The sequence below is a fragment of the Lethenteron reissneri genome, chromosome 64, assembly GCF_015708825.2.
Source record: "Lethenteron reissneri isolate LAM-NWPU_2019-01 chromosome 64, ASM1570882v1, whole genome shotgun sequence".
NCBI classification, from domain to species: Eukaryota; Metazoa; Chordata; class Hyperoartia; order Petromyzontiformes; family Petromyzontidae; genus Lethenteron; species Lethenteron reissneri.
This window is the reverse complement of record NC_083842.1, coordinates 4,115,982-4,136,403: the sequence shown is the minus strand read 5'-3', so window position 1 is coordinate 4,136,403 and position 20,422 is coordinate 4,115,982. Positions and strand designations below refer to the sequence as shown.

Below are 20,422 nucleotides of genomic sequence, written 5' to 3'. Positions count from 1 at the left end.
TTGTCCTCACAGAGTGACCAGCTTGTCCTCACAGAGTGACCAGCTTGTCCTCACAGAGTGACCAGCTTGTCCTCACAGAGTGACCAGCTTGTCCTCACAGAGTGACCAGCTTGTCCTCACAGAGTGACCAGCTTGTCCTCACAGTGACCAGCACGCTCGTCACCCGCAGCGCGAGTGCGCACACCGAATGAGAGACGCAGCCCCCGGGGAAACGACCCCAATGCTTTAATACAAAACCGCAGGCGTTGTGGGTACCCGGTGCTCCATCGCGGCACAAGACCCATCGCGCCCCGTCTCACGGCCACGCGCACCCCCACAACCCACCTCCGTCTCGCAAACCACCCCACTGGGCACAAACGCACGCACGCAGTAGCCAGGCCGTGGGCCACATCGAAAATTGGTACCACCCAATGCGCCTTTTTAACTAAACAATGTCAAGTACGAATATTTGTTTTATTTTACCAGGTAAGGCCCCACTGAGCTATTTTTCAGAAGCGACCTCGTCCATCACAAATTACAGCTCAACGCAGCGGCTCATCTCCTGGACATTTACAGCGGTCACATAGTCCCAACGCATGTCGATTCTGAACGCGGGCGGAAAAAACCGGTGGACCCGGAGACAAATCCCCACGGCCAAGGGGTGACAAAAAATCCAAACTCCAAATATACAGCAGGCGTCAAGGTCGGGATCGAACCCACAGACTTCTGTATACCAGGCGAGGTAGCTAACATCTCCTAGCCACCGTGGCGCCATGCGTGCCAACACACGACGCAGCGCGCTCCAAATGGCAGAAACGATCACTCGGCAAACCCCGCTCGCCCAGGGTGAGGGTTGGATTCTCGTCCCTGAACATTTCATGCACAGAGACGTTAATTTTTGTACAAAATCTCACCGCCTCCCGAAAAAAAACTGTCGTTGAAATGGTGGGCGTACGTGTGGGTAGATATGTGGTTGCACCTGTGTGTGTTGGTGGATTCGTCACTATGTCTGGATTTGTGTGTGTAATGTGTGTGGACATGTAGTGGTGGATGTGTGTGGGTTGTGTTTTGGGGAACAGCAGTGGAGTGGTTAGCGCACTCCACAAACAAAACCTGCAACCCGCGTTAGATTCCCGCTCACGGCCAATATCAGTGGCGGATACATGAACCGGTGCTGGTCCTCCCCTAGGTCAACTCAGCTTTAAATGAGTACCTGGTGCAATGTGTTAACAATGATCGGCACCGGGGAGACAAAATGCGGCCGGGCGTGTTATTGGCCACCCGCCCACCTCATGTGCCGTGCCGGCCTTATTCGGTACTAACTGAACTTGCCCCGGTCTGAGAAGGCTTCATGGGGGGATGTTAGTGTGTGTGCGATTCTCCGTCGGGCTGCCCGTGCACAGGCCCGTGGTGTCGTGACCATGTCCACGCGTTCCACCTCCTCACTCCTCCACCTCCTCACTCCTCCACCTCCTCACTCCTTCACCTCCGCTTCCGTGGTTGGAGTAGGGGGGGCGGTAGCTGCAACGGCACAAGAGATAAACGTTACGCGCGCAGCGCGGATGACCGCCAACACCTCGGTGATCGACAAATGAAAGCTAAATATATTGTTACGTGAATAATGGAAGATTGCTGATCACAGACCCAAAATCCCAAAACGCAAAGTGGTCAGCGACAAGCGGCACCATTAAAGTTGCAGGAGAACGGAGTCGATACGATTCCTGAATACCGAGAAACGAATTTTCAAGTGGAGTAGTACAGGGTAAGAAGCAGAAAGATCAGCGAGGTGACCTGCAGTGTGGTGAGCGTGGGCGAGCGAGTGGGTGAGTGTGTTGTGACCTGCAGTGTGGTGAGCGTGGGTGAGTGGGTGAGTGTGTTGTGACCTGCAGTGTGGTGAGCGTGGGTGAGCGAGTGGGTGAGTGTGTTGTGACGTGCAGTGTGGTGAGCGTGGGTGAGTGAGTAGGTGAGTGTGTTGTGACCTGCAGTGTGGTGAGCGTGGGTGAGTGTGTTGTGACCTGCAGTGTGGTGAGCATGGGTGAGCGAGTGGGTGAGTGTGTTGTGACGTGCAGTGTGGTGAGCGTGGGTGAGCGAGTGGGTGAGTGTGTTGTGACCTGCAGTGTGGTGAGCGTGGGTGAGCGAGTGGGTGAGTGTGTTGTGACGTGCAGTGTGGTGAGCGTGGGTGAGCGAGTGGGTGAGTGTGTTGTGACCTGCAGTGTGGTGAGCATGGGTGAGCGAGTGGGTGAGTGTGTTGTGACCTGCAGTGTGGTGAGCGTGGGTGAGTGGGTGAGTGTGTTGTGACCTGCAGTGTGGTGAGCGTGGGTGAGCGAGTGGGTGAGTGTGTTGTGACCTGCAGTGTGGTGAGCATGGGTGAGCGAGTGGGTGAGTGTGTTGTGACGTGCAGTGTGGTGAGCGTGGGTGAGTGAGTAGGTGAGTGTGTTGTGACCTGCAGTGTGGTGAGCGTGGGTGAGTGTGTTGTGACCTGCAGTGTGGTGAGCATGGGTGAGCGAGTGGGTGAGTGTGTTGTGACGTGCAGTGTGGTGAGCGTGGGTGAGCGAGTGGGTGAGTGTGTTGTGACCTGCAGTGTGGTGAGCGTGGGTGAGTGAGTAGGTGAGTGTGTTGTGACCTGCAGTGTGGTGAGCGTGGGTGAGTGTGTTGTGACCTGCAGTGTGGTGAGCGTGGGTGAGCGAGTGGGTGAGTGTGTTGTGACCTGCAGTGTGGTGAGCATGGGTGAGCGAGTGGGTGAGTGTGTTGTGACGTGCAGTGTGGTGAGCGTGGGTGAGCGAGTGGGTGAGTGTGTTGTGACCTGCAGTGTGGTGAGCGTGGGTGAGCGAGTGGGTGAGTGTGTTGTGACCTGCAGTGTGGTGAGCGTGGGTGAGTGAGTAGGTGAGTGTGTTGTGACGTGCAGTGTGGTGAGCGTGGGTGAGTGTGTTGTGACGTGCAGTGTGGTGAGCGTGGGTGAGTGGGTGAGTGTGTTGTGACCTGCAGTGTGGTGAGCGTGGGTGAGTGAGTAGGTGAGTGTGTTGTGACGTGCAGTGTGGTGAGCGTGGGTGAGTGTGTTGTGACGTGCAGTGTGGTGAGCGTGGGTGAGTGTGTTGTGACGTGCAGTGTGGTGAGCGTGGGTGAGTGGGTGAGTGTGTTGTGACCTGCAGTGTGGTGAGTGTGGGCGAGCGAGTGGGTGAGGGTGTTGTGACATGCACCGTGTTGGTGGTAAATGCACCGTGGATCGAGACGAAACTAAGTCGTTGCTGCTTGGCTCAACATGGGGGGAGGAATCGAAGCGCGGACACTAACACAAGACAAACTACGCAAAGCTTGGGGGTCCTGGGCGTAAGGCTGAATTCTAATCGAAGCGCGGATCGCGGACCGGTAACCCAGCAGCCGCCCCTCCCGCCCCTCCCTCCCGCCCCGCGCCGCTACGTACGGTCGTCGACGCGAGCCTTCATGCGCGCGATGAAAGTGCTGCTCTTGCTGCGCCGGAAGCTCTCGAAGGGGTCATCGAGGGGGATGCCTACGCCCTTGTACTGGTCCCAGCGGTCCCGAATGTCCCCGCCCTTTATGGGGTCCTGGATGCCCTGCTCGTTGGCGCCCAGGCCACCGGCCCCGCTCCAGCCTGCGCCGCGCACACGGACACACAAGAACAAAGATCCCCCCCCCCCTCCGTATAGCCTCAACAAAGTGATGATGAACGAGCAGCTACTGTGGCCGGCACGGCGCGCGAGGGGGGGGGGTGGCCAGCGCCACGCCCGGTCGCTCAACATCCAACGACTCGCATGGGAAAGTTCAGAGGAGGCTCCTCATCCAGCAGCGGATTGATACTTGGCTTTCATGATACTATATTTGCTCACCGGTCAAGGTCCAAGGGACGCACGGGCTGCTGGGATACGTATAAAGTGACGATGTTGCGACGGGCGCTCACCCATCTTGAGCATGAGTTGCCGCCCCTTGTTCTCCTCGTTGATCCGGTGGTCGGGATGCACGTGGCCACCGCCCAATCCAGACGCCTGCGACCTGCGGGGGGGAGGGGGGGCGGCACACACAGCGCCACGTCACGCTACCGTCAAGCAAGCGCAGCTTTCACGTCACTGGCGTGTGTCGGCGTCGTCTTGGCCTTCTGGATCCCACTGGGACTCGGGGTGCTGCTGCCCCACCTGCCCCGGGGGACTGCCCCGGTAACTCATCGACGCTGCCCCGGTAACTCATCGACGCTGCCCCGAGACTCATCGTGCAGAGTGGACAGCAAGGGCAGCTCTGTCGTTACGGCTAGAGGGGATTGTGGGTATCACGAGCGCACGGGCAACACGGATGTGCGTGGTCATTAATTCACAAGTGTGTGTTGGCAAGGGTGTCACAGGTGTAGAGGGTCACGAGGTATCACGTGTACTCGGGGAGTCACAGGTGTGCGATCATGAGCGAGCAGCTACGTCTGAGTAGGGTCGTGAGGTCGTGAGGTCACAGGTCACGTGCATGCGGGAGGGGGGGTCACACGGGGTAACGGCTACGGAGGGTCACCAACTCACAGCCGCGGGGAGTCACGAGGTTACAGCTAGCCACAGGAGGTCACAGCTAGCCACAGGAGGTCACGGCCGCGTGGGGGTCACTAGGTCACAGGTGTGCAAGGTGAGCGAGCGACGCACGGAGGAGTCTTGCTGCGGGAGCGCTCCGAGCGATCCCGCGGGCGGCGAGGGGAGGCGGCAGCGGCGCGCGGCGAGGCGGAGCGAGACCTCCGGCGGTAGCGCGGGGACCTCGAGCGCGATCGACTGTAGCTCCGTCGCCTGCGGAATGGGAGAAGCGCGGCACGTTCCGTCAAGCTGCGACGACCGGCGTGGCGGGAGTGTGACGTGTGCGGAGGTGGAATGGGCACGACGGTTCACCACCAACGCTACCACCCACCCCAGCGATTCGATGGCTTGTCACGACTCAAGGCCGTGGCATCGACGGAATCAACGATTATTAGTGTCGTTTCTCGTTGTTGACGTTGCTTGTTTTTCCGTCGAGTGTACAGATTAGCTTACATGCTAATTTCTCACTTTAACATCATGCTAATCTCACATTATCATAGCTACTTCTATGCTAAATTCCTCTGTTGATATGTAAACTCCTTTGTCAAGGCGCTCTGCTCCTCCCACCCAGCTTAAATACGCTGCCAAGCTTAGCAGTGTTCATTGGAGCGCTGTCTTTCCGACAGCTCTGTTTCTTCACCTGAGGACGGCTGCTTGCGTTGTGGCCGAAACGTTGTGAGAATTTTAATTGATTATGTTTTATTTTTATTACTTTATTATTTCCCTTCTACGTGACTTTACCGAAAGAACCAAGAAGATGAATCCCCGCAGTCACGAAAGCTTTAAATCGAAATGTACAAATTAGTTTACTCCCTTTTCTTAAGCATACATTTAACAGGACCCTGCGGGGTGGGCTGGTAGGAACGAATAACCAAAGAATATAAACATAATGTATTATTACACTTGTTTAGCCAGGAAAGCCCCACTGAGTCTAAAGGTTTTTTGTAGGGTCCTGCCAAGTGTTTGCAGTAGGGGGCGATGTTGCTACACCTAATCGGACGATACGAAGGGAGAGTTTGAGGCCTAGTTCTAGGCTTTAGGCCTAGCTGTAGGCTTTAGGCCGCCGTGAGTTAATTTTAAATTTAAATGTTTTTATTATTTATGTAAAAGCTTTAAATTTAAATGTTTCTATTTAAAAGCATCAGGGAATGTAACATTGTTAAACATTAACTCCCTTGCACACACGCGGGGGTACGATACGAAGGGAGAGTTTGAGGCGTAGTTTGAGGCTTTAGGCCTAGCTGTAGGCTTTATGGCGCTGTGAGTTAAATTTTAATTTAAATGTTTTAATTAAAAGCTATCTGAGGGAATTATAAGGGAATGTTACACTTGTTTAGCCAGGAAAGCGTCACTGAGTCTAAAGGTTTTTGTAGGGTCATGCCAAGTGTTTGCAGTAGGGGGCGATGTTGCTACACGGACGGACGGACAAACGGACGGACGATATAATCTATTGTAGGCTGGTCCACTTCGTTCATACCAGTATAAATATCTTCAGCATATCAATTGCAGACAATGCTCAGTGTACCGAGCTGAAGATCCAATTGTAATCAACAAATCGACACTTCAGTACATATTTTTATTCAGTATATGCCACCAGGGCAGGCTTGGAGGATGAGCACATCCAACGACAGTAAAACCTTGGATTGCGAGTAACTTGGTCAGCGAGTGTTTTGCAAGACGAGCAATTTTTTAAAATAAATATTAATTTGATAAACGAGCGTGGTCTTGCAATACGAGTAGTACATAGTGTATACGCTTTGTCTGCCGAACGTCACGTGACCACAACTGATATACCAGTGCTTTGATACGAGTGCTTTGATATACGAGTGCTTTGATATACGAGTGCTTTGGATTACAAACACGTTTCCGGAACGAATTATGCTTGCAGTCCAAGGTTTTACTACTGTACGTGCGTCACACCAAGCTGTGTTATCGTGGGGGCGACCGTTACCGTGGGGGTAAGCGTTACCGTGGGGGCGTTACCTTCGGGGCGAGCGTTACCTTCGGGGCGAGCGTTACCGTGGGGGCGATCGTTACCGTGGGGGTGAGCGTTACCGTGGGGACGTTACCGTGTGGGCGAGCGTTACCTTCGGGGCGAGCGTGAGCGTGAGGACGAGGAGGAGCTGGATCCCGACGACGACGAGCCGGAGTTGGAGTACGACCGGCGGCCGCCGCACGAGCCGCTCCGCGACCGCGACCTCCTGGCATCGAGGGGTCAAAGGTCGGAGCAGGTCAATCCCCAAAATCCGCTCCTCACGACAAAATCACCGCGCTCCGCATGGCGGTGTCCGCCGATTGAGTCGCTGAAATTAAGTCGTCACGCGCTGCAAGTGGCCAAGGTTTAGCAGGGTAGTGACAGTATATGACGTGGTGCCGAACAAGTAAACACACTCGTGGACACACGTATAATTACTACCCCACTACAATGAATGCAGTGATATACACACAGATTCGTGTGCGTGAATATATACAAGGAATTATATATACACACACACACACGCAAAAACTCCAAATATACAGCAGGCGTCAAGGTCGAGCTCGAACCCACGACCTCCGACGTACCAGGCGAGGGAGACAATATCTCACTACGGCGTCTCGGTCGGCTACGTACGGTGGCGAAGTACGTTTAACGCACACACTCGCGTACCGCCGGGGAGGGGTGTGCGTGCCACAGGTAATAGAGACGCGCCACGTTACAGCGTTTCGGCGGTGGGTGCGGGGGGGGTGAGGGAACTCACCCGCGGCGGTGGAGACGCTCCTCGCGCCGGCGGCGCGCGCGCATCTTGGCTCGGAAGTACTCGTAGAGGCCGTTCTGTTCCCAGCCCTCACTGCTGGCATCGCACAGACACCGCGGCGCGCACCGCTCACGCTTAGCAAATCGCCCGCGCGCCGGGGGCATCGGCATCAACGCCGGCGCCGCCGACTCATCGTCGCACTGCCCACCGTCTAAAACTATTTTAAGATTTTACCAGGTATGGCCAAACTGAGAGAAATAGGTATTTTTCGGAAGCCAATTGCCTATCACCAATGATAGCTCAACAAAGTGGATTATCGTCATGTGGAGATTTGTAGCAGCCAATATATTACAAAAACGCATGCCGATTGTAAATGTGAAGGGAAAAACCGGAGGACCCGGAGAAAAATCCACGCGACCACGGGGAGAACACGCAAACTCCAATATGTATACAGCAGGCGTGAGGATTGGGATCGAACCCACGACCTCTGGTAAAGCCGGCGAGGTAGTTAACATCTCGCCAGCGTGGCGCCCCGTCTCCCCATCACACCACCAACCAGTTCACGGCATCGCCCGACAAAGGGGACAGCATCTTCTTGCACGTGTCCCAAGTGTCACGCAAGTTCATCTGCAAACGCAGTGACAAGGCTGCCTGTTGAGACTTGTGCTGCCACTTTTGCAGTCCGCAAGAGAACCCGATTTATATTCAGAGCGCAAAAGGGATGCGGCTGCATTTCGAGACGCTGCACAATTAAGAACGACATGCACATCTCGGCACACAGGGGCAGAGAAGGGTCTATAAGCCAGAGGTCGCAATCGGGTACCCGATACCCGTACCCTACCCGATACCCGGCTACTCGTACCCGGCCGGGTACGGGTACCCATTTGCGACCCTGGTGCGGCCGGGTATGGGTACGGGTAAGGAATCAAAACCCGTTGGCGACCTCTGCTTTAAGCTGAAGATGCCTAACAATGAAGACAATGATGGCCATATTCGTGATGATGTCTACAATGACGGTGATAATGAAAGGGCTTGGCTAAGCACACGGCTTCCAGGCCAGCAAGTCTTCGGGGGAGCAGCCGAATCAGCTCTCGCGCCCTGAACTAGGCCGAGAGTGCGCACGACGGAGCGAGGGAGACGGCGTGGCGGCAGGCCACGTGGCGGCCCTGGGAGACCCTTACCTGTTGCGCGGACGCTCGTGCGACGGCGGGCTGTAGAAGGCCTCCACGGCGGCCAGGAGGCGGTCGCTGGGCGGCATCGGGGGGGGCAGACGGATGTCCTTGGGGTTGAGGGGACGGTACTCCGTCTCCTCCAGCTGTGGGATCGCACGGGGGTCAAGGGTTAGCGGCGGGGTGTCGTGCGAGACCAGAGATGGTTCCAGAATCAGCGGGCGTCCAGCACGCGCCCTGACCCACGCTCGTCCACGAGTGCGACGCGCACAACGACCCTCTATCCCACACCCACCATGACGAGCGGAGCCATAAGGCCGGCGGGCAGCTCGTAGTAGGGCATCGTGGGTAGCAGCGTGGGGTCGTTGGGGTCGACGCCGGGCTCCGGGGCGGTGGCGGCGGCCGCGGCGGCGGCCGCGGCAGCGGCGGCGGCCTGCGTGCCCACGGGCGGCGGCGGGATGTTGGGGAAGCCTGGAGGGGGCTTCGTGAAGTCGGGCGCCATGTTGTGGGGAGGGGGGGGCGGCGGCGGCGGCGCCGGGAGGGGTCCTGCCGGGGCCTGGTACTCCATCCCCATCGGGGGGATGCCGGGCGGGTGGTGGAAGCTGGGTGGGGGTCCAATTCCTGCAACACACGGACACGTTGATACCCACACACGCGATTATCTAAAGATAGGTCTTCTGTGCAAGAGGCTTGTCTTTTCTAAGTGCCCTTAGCTGGGCACAAGTAGAGGTAATCTTTGTGTTTATCTAAATGCCTCTGGGCAAATTATGTTAGTCAGCACCTGTTGTGGCTAGCACCTCTGTCTCCCCAATGATGATGTTTACACGCTACACCAGGTGTTCATTTAGACCGTTGAGGAGGCCCAGCACCATCTCCAACAGCCGCCGATGTTGGCCGTGTTTCAAACAAGACCGGCCGAGTCTGGCGACACGCCTATTGGGGCTGCACGCAAGTGTGTGTGCGTATGTGTGCGTGTGGGTGCGTGCGTACGTACGTTGGTGCGAGCCGTGCTGGTAATCGTAAGAGATGTTTGGGGGGGGGCCGGGTGGGAAGTTGAGGGGGGGTTGGTTGAAGGCGCCAGGGTGAGGGGCCCTGAAGTTGGGGGGGTTGGCAGCCCACGGCGCCCCCTGCTGCCCCTGCACACAACATTAGTTTAACTTACAGCTCACACACACACACAAGACAAAGATCTCCCGTGTAGCCTTTAACGGACCGTAGGGGCAAGTGCTGTTAGCGAGCACCTATGAAGGCCGGCATGGCACTCAAGGGGGTGGGTGGCCAGCACCACGCCCGGCCACCGTCGTCTTCCGAGCGGAGATGTTTACCCATTGCACCAGGTACTAGTTCGAGGCCGAATCGACTTTGCGGAGGCCAAGGGCCAGTTCAGAAATTTGTCATTGGTGTTAGCCGTCAGCGGGAATCGAACTCGGGTCGCTAGGTTCATAGTGCAGCGTGCTAACTGCCACACACACGTGCAGCAGACACACACAGGCAGCAGACACACACACGCAGGCAGCAGACACACAGAGGCAGCACACACACACACAGGCAGCACACACACAGAGGCAACACACACACACAGGCAGCAGACACACAGAGGCAGCACACACACACACACAGGCAGCAGACACACATAGGCAGCACACACACACACACAGGCAGCAGACACACACACACAGGCAGCACACACACACAGAGGCAGCACACACACACACGCAGGCAGCAGACACACAGAGGCAGCACACACACACAGGCAGCACACACACAGAGGCAGCACACACACACACACAGGCAGCAGACACACACACACAGGCAGCAGACACACACAGGCAGCACACACACACACACACAGGCAGCAGACACACACACAGGCAGCAGACACACAGAGGCAGCACACACACACACAGAGGCAGCACACACACACACACAGGCAGCAGGCACACACAGGCAGCAGACACACAGAGGCAGCACACAGTGGCAGCACACACACACACACAGGCAGCACACACACACACAGGCAGCACACACACACACAGGCAGCATACACACAGAGGCAGCACACACACAGGCAGCACACACACAGAGGCAGCACACACACAGAGGCAGCACACACAGGCAGCACACACACACACAGGCAGCATACACACAGAGGCAGCACACACACACACAGGCAGCATACACACACACACACATGCAGCATACACACACAGGCAGCACACACACACAGAGGCAGCACACACACACACAGAGGCAGCACACACACACACACACATGCAGCAGACACAATCACACACATGCAGCAGACACACACAGGCAGCACACACACACAGAGGCAGCACACACACAAACACAGAGGCAGCACACACACACATGCAGCAGACACACAGAGGCAGCACACACACACACAGAGGCAGCACACACACACAGAGGCAGCACACACACATGCAGCACACACACACACAGGCAGCATACACACAGAGGCAGCACACACACACACAGGCAGCATACACACACACACACATGCAGCATACACACACAGGCAGCACACACACACAGAGGCAGCACACACACAAACACAGAGGCAGCACACACACACATGCAGCAGACACACAGAGGCAGCACACACACACACAGAGGCAGCACACACACACAGAGGCAGCACACACACATGCAGCACACACACACACAGGCAGCACACACACACAGGCAGCACACACACACACAGGCAGCACACACACAGAGGCAGCACACACACAGAGGCAGCACACACACACACAGGCAGCACACACACAGAGGCAGCACACACACACACACGCAGCACACACACACACACAGGCAGCACACACACACAGGCAGCACACACACAGAGGCAGCAGACACACAGGCAGCACACACACACAGGCAGCAGACACACAGAGACACACACATGCAGCAGACACACAGAGGCAGCAGACACACAGACACACACACATGCAGCACACACACAGAGGCAGCACACACACAGAGGCAGCAGACACACACACAGAGACACACACACACACATGCAGCAGACACACACACACAGGCAGCAGACACACACACAGAGGCAGCACACACACAGGTAGCACGCACACAGGCAGCACGCAGACAGAGGCAGCAGCAGACACACACACAGGCAGCAGCAGACACACACAGAGGCAGCAGCAGACACACACAGAGGCAGCACACTCACACACAACAGCAGATCATCCCACCTGCTGGTTGTTCCAGGGAGGCTGTTGCTGCTGCTGTGATTGTTGCTGTTGCTGTGACTGCTGCTGCTGCTGCTGCGGTGGCCCCTGTTGCGAGGAAGGGAAGGCAGAGGGGTGGTGCCCCTCAGCGCCGACGGGAGGGATGGCTTCAGGGGGGCCCCCCGATCCGATAGGGCCCCCCGGCCCAGGTCCCGACACGACCGGCGCTTGGAAGGCCCCCCCTGTCAGACGCGCGTCACATCGCAGCGCCGTCGAACATCAGCGACAAGGAAACCCAGAGCCACGGGACTCGGCGATAGCGCACGCGAAGGATCAGACCTCGCGGTGATATCAGACCAATGATACCAGACGCCTGCGACTAAATATACGGTGACAACGTGGACTCATGTAGCGACGTCCAAATGCCACCGCATCTCCAGACGCTGTGAGGAAACAGCGGCAGTGTTTATTTAATGGACAGGCGACCAGTCAGAGGCAGAAGAAGGCCTCAAGCCTGGACTTGGAACAGGGGGCAGGGAGTTGACAGCACTGATGGGTGGGGGAAGCAAGTTCCAGAGTGCAGAAGCAGCAGAGTAGAATGAGTGGCCTCCCCACCGAGCCAAGGTTGACCGCGGGTTTCGAAAGAAAGCCTTGGAGCCCAGAGTGCATGTAGTAGGGGGGGGGGGCACAGTGAGATGACTTGCATCACTTCAAGTTATTTAGGTCGCGAGCCATTCCGTAGTGTACGTGCGAGTGTGTGCGTGAGCGAGCGAGTGCGTGAGTGAGCGAGTGCGTGAGCTCACCTCCCTGCGAAGAGGTGGGAGGCTGTGTGGTAACTGGCCCCACAGGTGCCTGGGTCGTGGCTCCCGGCTGCCCCGTGGGCTGCACGCCCTGGCGACCAAAGCAGCAGCGAAGGGAACGCACGGGGACACACGGGAACAGTGCGGTCACTTCTAACAGGCTTGAGACCACCACTCGCTACACTAGTGATCACAGTTTAACCACCAGCGCTTGCCTGGATTTGAGCCCACAGTCATTATGAACCTACAGCGGGAAACAGACAGGGTCTGAATCCCGGATCTAACACGCGTCGCTCCAGTGCACCGACAAGCCCGTTACAACACAGCCGTCCTTCCCAGCGGTGTCGTGAGATGACGACACCAGCCCTCTCACCCCCCGCCGACTCCCCCTGCACTAACCAGCGCCGGCGGCAGGTGCGGCTGCATGGAGGTGAGGTGGTCCACAAACTGCTGGTGCTGCATCTGTAGCGTGCGGAATTGCTGCTGCACGGCCAGCTGCACGGGCGCCACCACCGACGCGTACTCCGCCATCAGCGCCGTCTGCAGCCCGCGGGGGGGGGAGATGTGGGTGAAGGGACACACGGGGTCATGTGACAGGCGAGGGACATGCTGTAGATACGGGTCATGTGACAAACAGCACACACGGCTCACGCGACAGGCAAAAGTTACATGATGGGTACAAGGCACGCGGGACAGATGACAAGCAGGTGGGTCAATTGTAAATTGGATTTAAATATGGGTCAAGTGACAAGGCGGAGGACACATGACAAGGGACACACTGCACCCAAGTCACACGGGACACACGGGTCACGTGACAGGCACAGGACAAACAGCACACTCAGGACACATGGCACATGTTAACCGACGGTAAGGTAACATTAACAAGCCTTGAAGACGAATGCAGGGATAAGAATGAGGAGGAGTGCTTGCCTTGTATTGCGCAAGGCTCGGGCCTGGGTTTTTCAGCTGTCCGATGATGCTGTCCTCAAAGTAGCGATTCTTCTCCCACAGCTGCAGCAGCTGCGCACACACACACACACGGGGAAGTCGTCAACCGAGGGAACACGGTGGAGGCAATAGAACACACAGCGCCAAAGCGACGCAAACACACGGACATAACCAGGACACAGACGGTAACATAAAGAGCCGCAGCACACGGAAACGTACGGACACACAACAAAGACATGGCACACCGGCGCATAGCAGGAGCACAAAGTAGCATCAACACAGCAGCACATGGAAAGATGCAAGGCAGCGTCAAACCGGCACGGTAACACAGCACAACAATGCAACGAACACTCACAAAAAGACAAAGATCCCCCGTATAGCCTTAACAGACTCTTGAGGCAAGTGCTGTACGCGTGCACCTATGAAGAACACGGCGCACGGAGGGGTGGCGTGGCTCGCACTACGCCCAGCCAACTTTGTCTCCCCAGTGGCGACGTCTCACACAACTCCAGCTACTCGTTTTCAAGGCCGAGTTGACCTAAAGGAGGCCCAGGACCGGTTCAGATATTCGCCGCTGCTGTTTGTCGCGAGCAGCAACCGAACTCGGGTTTTCGTGCTCACACACACACACAACGTGCACACACCTAACACATTCATACACAACGCACACACTCACTCACTCGCACAGCCCGTACCTTCGTAAGCTTCTGCTGTTTCTCCTCCTCTACGCCGGAGATGGCCATGCAGAAGATGGGCACCACCACCTGCTGCAGTGCAACCTGCAGCTCCTGCGCCTGCTTGCGCTGGCTGCTTCCGCGCAACCACACGCAACCGCAAGTACACATGAGCCGGCAAAGACGGGACCAAACAGGATCAGTTCCCGGATTTAATTTTGACCCCCAAATAGCGACAATTCGTTGCATTTCGATGTAAAGCTTTCGTGACTGCAGGGATTCATCTTCTTGGTTCTTTCGGTAAAGTCACGTAGAAGGGAAATAATAAAATAATAATAATAAAACATAATAAAATACGATTCTCACGACGTTTTGGCCACAACGCAAGCAGCCGTCCTCAGGTGAAGAACAGGGCTGTCGGAAAGACAGCGTCCGAAAGAACACCACCAAGCTTGTCTTTCCGACAGACCTGTTCTTCACCTGAAGACGGCTGCTTGCGTTGTGGCTGAAACGTCGTGAGAATTATGTTTTATTATGTTTGATATTTATTATTTTATTATTTCCCTTCTACGTGACTTTACCGAAAGAACCAAGAAGATGAATTCGTCGCATGCTTAAAATCTACGCCATGCTACACAAGTCCCACTTACATATCCGAGTCGTGCTCGTGGTGAGGATTGTTTTCCCCTGGCTGTTTGCACAACCGAGTTCCAACTGAAGTCGTGAAAACTCTGGTGGCTCAGGCCAAGCAGGACCAGGGTGAGCCGCGTGCGACGGGACCCCACGGTGGCGATCGCGACCTCGACCCCTGCTGTACATTTGGAGTTTGCATTTTCTCCCCCGTAGGTCGCGTGGAATTTTCTCCAGGTCCTCTGCTTTTCTCAGCACATTTAGAAACATGCGTTTGGCTGCTATAAAATTCCACGTGGTAAGCCACGTCATTGAGGTATCATTTGTGGCCAGGTTGTTTCTGAAAAAGAGCTATATAGCGCAAGTGGGCCTGACCTGGTAAATTAATAGTTTTAGTTTTTAGTTTTGTTCACGGGGCACGGCTCGCGTTCTGCAGTGGAAAGAGCCACCTGACCGAACAAGACAAAAAGCACCGAGCGTGGCGGTGGACCACAAACACGGAGTCGCCTTCAACGCAACCCTGCGGTTAGCACGGATCAGAGGTCGCAACCGGGTACCCGATACCCGTACCCTACCCGATACCCGGCTACCCGTACCCATCTGGGTACGGGTACCCGTTTGCGACCCTGGTGCGGCCGGGTACGGGTAAACCGTGAGTCACTGGTGAGTCACCGTTTGTCACTCAATTCCCAACGTCTCGTCTCTTCTCACAATTCAAGTTCCTAGAATCAACCCACCCGCGCCTGCAACATGGCTTCATCCCAGAGGTCGCAATCGGATACCCGTACCCTACCCGTACCCTACCCGTACCCGGCCGGGTACGGGTAGGGTACGGCCGGGTACGGGTACCCGTTTGCGACCCTAGTGTGGCCGGGTACGGGTAAGGAATCAAAACCCGTTTGCGACCTCTGGCATGGATGCAAGGGGGTGGGGGGGGGCAACGGGGCAATGGGGCAGGCACGGCAATCACCAGTGGTGCAGAACGTCGTTGATGAGGTAGATGAGGTGCAGGCGTAGCTCGAAGCTGGAGCCCGGACGCACGATCCTCCAGCGCAGGTACTCGGCCAGCGCCTCGCACACCCCCGTTGACTTGGCGTTTGAGAAGATCCACGTCTTGCCGGTCTGCATGCAGCGCACGCGAGAAGTCATCGCCGCCGTCACATCACCGTCGCATGCAACGTCACCGTCGCTAACATACGATCGCACCATCACCGTGACATGCAGACCATCATCCGCAAACATTGACACGCATCATCACACACACACACCACCACTAACACATTGTCACACGGATTGCATCACACATCAATACCGTTGGACACAGCATCACACACCAACACCGTGACACATCATTTTCACAAACCAACACTAATCACACACACACACATCGTCACGCACTAACAACATTAAACACATTCACAACCACACCCAAAAACCGTCACACAGACACAATCACCGTCTCAAGAAACGCACGCTGTGTTCGCCATTACGCACATACCAAAACCATCTCGTGCACACACACAATAGACTGCTCAATCAACGCTGTTGGTGCTGGTGGAGGGGTGAGGTGCCATACAGAGATGGCGTCCTTAGTGCACGTGTCGATGATCGGCTGCAGGAGGCCGTCCAGGTCGCTCAGGCTGAGCTGGGCCTCGGCGGCCATTGCGCGCACGCGCGCCTCCTGGGCCGCACACACGGCCGCCTCCATCTGCTCCTGGCGTCACGCGGGGCGGCAAACGCACACCGTTACCGTGGGGACGCTCATGCGCCGTTGCTGCGGAAACAGCAACCCTCGCCAGCCTGTTGCATGGCAACACTTTGTCAGCACCTCCCTGTTGCACAGCAATATTTCCGATTAGCTCAACTGTTACCAAGCAAAACTATCCATCAGTACCTCCCTGTTGCATAGCAATGCTACCAATTATTACCTCCCTGTTGCATAGGAACACTCACCGTCAACACCTCCCTATTGCACGGCAAACACTACTCATCAGGACCTTCCTGTTGCATAGCGACACAACCCTTCAGCAACAAGACGAATCTGCACCATCCTGTTGCATGGCAACCCTGCTCATCGTTGCCGACTTTCACACGCACCACTCGCTCAGCACCAGGGTCACCTGCTGGCCCCCCTCACCTGCTGCTGCTGCAGGAGGTGCTGCTGCTGTTGCTGCAAGTTGGCGAGGCTCTGCTGGATCTGCTCCTGCACATGCTGCGGGCTGGGGACCATGCGGCCACCGGGCGCCACCGGGCCGGCGTTGAACGGTCCGTCGGGGCCCGCGACTGGCGGGGCGCCACCCTACCGGGCGTCCACAACGACGACGGTAACGACAGCGTTGAGGACGAGCTCACATCGCCACCACCACCCCACGGAAGATGAACGTGCAATCGACGAGCACGCGGTTCCATCCATAACAGAGTTTTCGCTGGGTCAGATCACGTAAATATCAATGTGTCGTTAAACCCGCCACCACCCGACACAGCCAATTAGCAAGGTTCGTCACGTAAACAACACGTGCCGTTTAGTTACTGCTTGGTCGAGAAAGCCTACGTGTTAAACACATTCCCATCGCGCAAAGATGTTTTATCATCGCGTCATCACAAGCCCGGTTCACACCTGAGAGGGGACCACAGGCATCTGCGGCTGCGCCGGCATCAGGGGCTGCTGCTGCTGCTGCTGCTGCTGCTGCCAGGGGGGCAGCGACGGCTGCACGGGGTCGGGTCCCTGCTGCTGCCAGGGCGGGAGGCCCTGGAGGGCAGCGGACGGCAGCGGTTGGGCAGCAGGCTGTTGCCACGGGGGCAGCACCGGGTCGGGCTGCGGCTGAGGCTGCTGCCAGGGCGGCAAGGCCTGCTGCTGCCCGGGGCTGGCTTGGCCCTGCAAGGACATGAACACGGAGACGAAGGAGATTGTCATTTGTTTTATAATCCTGGTTTTGATGTTCCTTCTCACTCCGATGTATTCGCAACAGCGATATGTGTATTGAAAAGAAACCGATATACATATGGCCACTGTGATGCCTGACTTAGCAACATTACTTATTTGAACACCTCACCGAGTCTCAAGACTCCTCTTCCACAGGCGGACCTGCATTTGTGCTTCGTATAATTTGTTACATAACACACACAATAATTAAAACTCAGCACCCGCATCTCCTGTCCCACAGTAGGCAAGGCGGACCCAACGCAGCCAAGGTGTGCACGCAACACACACGGCGGCCGTGCCCCCAGGATGCATGACAGTACCTGAGGCTGTTGCCACGGCGGGAGCTGGGGCTGAGCGTTGTCCTGCTGCCAGGGCGGGAGCTGCTGCTGCTGCCCCCCAGGGCTGCCCTGGCCCTGCTGCCAGGGCGCCGTCTGCAGCGACTGCTGCACCAGCGCCTGGTGCAGAGAGACCGGCTGGCCCGAGGCGCCAGCCATGCGTGCCTGCTGCTGCTTCAGGACTGTGTGCAGTCAAGATCACATGCGCGTGTTTGTGAGGGCGCACAAGTGTATACACATGCATACGTGTGAAGAGTGTTTGCTTGTTTGTGCTTGTATGTGTGACATGTGCAATTGTTTGAATTTGTGTGTTAGTGTGTGCATGTTGTGACAACTTGTGTGTACACATGTTTGCTAGTATTCGTGTGTGTGTTAATGTTGGCACAGTAGGGGGCACAGGTGGTGCATCAGCCAGTCATCTCGGTCATCTCAGTCGACCCGTGGCACCTGGGCCTGCCCCGTGACCTGCCAGCGGGCGTTCGACACTTCACGTGGCCTCAAGGTGCACATGGCCTGGCACAAGCGTCGTGGTGACGTCACCGCCACTTAGTGGCGAATGGCGGTTGTTGTTGTGTTCATGCATGTTGTGTGCATGTGTCAATGCATGCCCGCGTGTTTTGGTGTACATGTATACGTACATCTCTATGTGCGCGTGCATGCGCATACATGCGAGTATGGTTGCGTGCACTGAGCAGACGGCAAGAGGCGACTACAACCACCACAGTGTGGACACGACTGCATGTGGTGGTGGTGGTGCTGGTGTGGGTGGTGAATGAGCGTGTTTGCTACACTCACTCTGCTGCTCCGTGGTGACCTTGTACTGGTAGTAGTTGAAGTATTCTCCGCGGAAGAGGAACGCGAACTTGGGGTTGTCGCGTTGCTTCTGCTTGGTCATCTTCTCAAACTCGGGCCCATTGCGCGCCACAAACTGCGCCAGCTTGTCGATGATGTTTCTCTGCTCCTGGTCTGCACGGAGGACACGGGGCGGAGGGACACCGAGTGAGGGAGGGAGGGACACCGAGTGAGGGAGGGAGGGACACCGAGTGAGGGAGGGAGGGACACCGAGTGAGGGAGGGAGGGACACCGAGTGAGGGAGGGACGGACACCGAGTGAGGGAGGGACACCGAGTGAGGAGGACCAAGGCATGCTGCCATCTGGGTAGGTCCCATCGCCTATCTCGTGTCGTTGATATCCCTTCAGGAGCTGCATGCACCTCTGTGTGATCACTTGCACGCCACTCTTCCCACCTTGATAATGAAGCCATTCGTTGGGAAGACACCACTGGCAATTTAACAAAAAAACCCACACAGGAGAGGACATTCAGTTCGTGAATAAAACTATCCGCAAAAATCGATTTTGTCATTTGAAATCGCCTGCGTTGGAAACCCAAGAAACGCGGCCTAGTCTAACCAAGTTGCGCCTGGCCGTCGCCTGGCACCACCGTTGCCTCCCCCCCCCCGCCCGCTCCCCGCTCCCTTTCTCGGGCGGGTTTCTCACGGCGCCGCTCACCGTCGGGAGGCTGCGGGATGTCCATGGCGGGATGTCGCGGGCGACCGCGTCTTTCTCCTCCTCCTCCTCCTCGTATCCGCGACGACGACGACGCAGGCGGGAACACGGAGAGGCCCAGCGACGACCAGGAGACGGGAGCAGTGCGCATGCGCCGACTGCCCCGCGCCCCGCCCCGCCCCCCCACCCACCCACCCACCGCCCCGCCCCGCCCCCCCACCCACCCACCCACCGCCCCGCCCCGCCCCCCCCCCGCCCCCCCACCCACCCACCCGCCCCGCCCCGCCCCGCCCCCCCACCCACCCGCCCCGCCCCGCCCCCCCACCACCCACCGCCCCGCCCCCCACCCACCCACCGCCCCGCCCCCCCACCCACCCACCGCCCCGCCCCCCCCCCACCCACCCCACCGCCCCGCCCCGCCCCCCACCCACCCCCGCCCCCCGCCCCGCCCCCACCACCCACCGCCCCGCCCCCCCCACCCACCCACCGCCCCCGCCCCCCCACCCAACCACCGCCCCGCCCCCCACCCACCGCCCCGCCCCCCCACCCACCCACCGCCCCGCCCCCCCACCCACCCACCGCCCCCCCCCCACCCACCCACCGCCCCGCCCCCCACCCACCCACCGCCCCGCCCCCCCACCCACCCACCCGCCCCGCCCCCCCACCCACCCACCGCCCCGCCCTCCCACCCACACCACCGCCCCCGCCCTCCCACCCACCCACCGCCCCGCCCCCCCACCCACCCACCGCCCCGCCCCCACCCACCCACCCCCCGCCCGCCCCCCCACCCACCCACCGCCCCGCCCCCCCACCCACCCACCGCCCCCCCCCCCCACCCACGCCACCGCCCCCCCCCCCACACCACCCAACCGCCCCCCCCCCCACCCACCCGACCGCCCCCCCCCCCACCCACCCACCGCGCCCACCCACCCACCGCCCCGCCCCCCCGACCCAC

At 57.9% G+C, this 20,422-nt stretch overlaps 1 protein-coding gene across 6 annotated transcripts in view; it reads right to left on the bottom strand.

Annotated features, from left to right (window-relative positions):
• Positions 1-19,626, bottom strand: part of CHERP (calcium homeostasis endoplasmic reticulum protein) — a 40,456-nt gene extending 20,830 nt beyond the window's left edge. For 2 of the 6 annotated variants that reach the window (XM_061577433.1, XM_061577435.1), the window contains exons 1-17: positions 19,471-19,626; positions 18,757-18,927; positions 17,947-18,143; positions 17,321-17,578; positions 16,841-17,002; positions 16,280-16,417; positions 15,674-15,825; positions 14,095-14,209; positions 13,382-13,471; positions 12,851-12,991; positions 12,455-12,542; positions 11,676-11,893; positions 9,437-9,578; positions 8,738-9,063; positions 8,455-8,588; positions 7,277-7,369; positions 6,626-6,739 (exon numbers count right to left, since the gene is read on the bottom strand). In XM_061577433.1, coding sequence (XP_061433417.1) covers positions 6,626-6,739; positions 7,277-7,369; positions 8,455-8,588; positions 8,738-9,063; positions 9,437-9,578; positions 11,676-11,893; positions 12,455-12,542; positions 12,851-12,991; positions 13,382-13,471; positions 14,095-14,209; positions 15,674-15,825; positions 16,280-16,417; positions 16,841-17,002; positions 17,321-17,578; positions 17,947-18,143; positions 18,757-18,927; positions 19,471-19,618 — 2,687 coding nt within the window. In that variant the 5' untranslated portion in view covers positions 19,619-19,626. Of the gene's footprint in view, positions 1-208; positions 1,501-3,400; positions 3,590-3,895; positions 3,988-4,613; positions 4,752-6,625; positions 6,740-7,276; positions 7,370-8,454; positions 8,589-8,737; positions 9,064-9,436; positions 9,579-11,675; positions 11,894-12,454; positions 12,543-12,850; positions 12,992-13,381; positions 13,472-14,094; positions 14,210-15,673; positions 15,826-16,279; positions 16,418-16,840; positions 17,003-17,320; positions 17,579-17,946; positions 18,144-18,756; positions 18,928-19,470 lie in introns of those variants that run through there. The other 4 variants (XM_061577434.1, XM_061577438.1, XM_061577437.1 and 1 more) reach the window with 4 other exon arrangements.
• Positions 19,627-20,422: the final 796 nt, after the last annotated feature.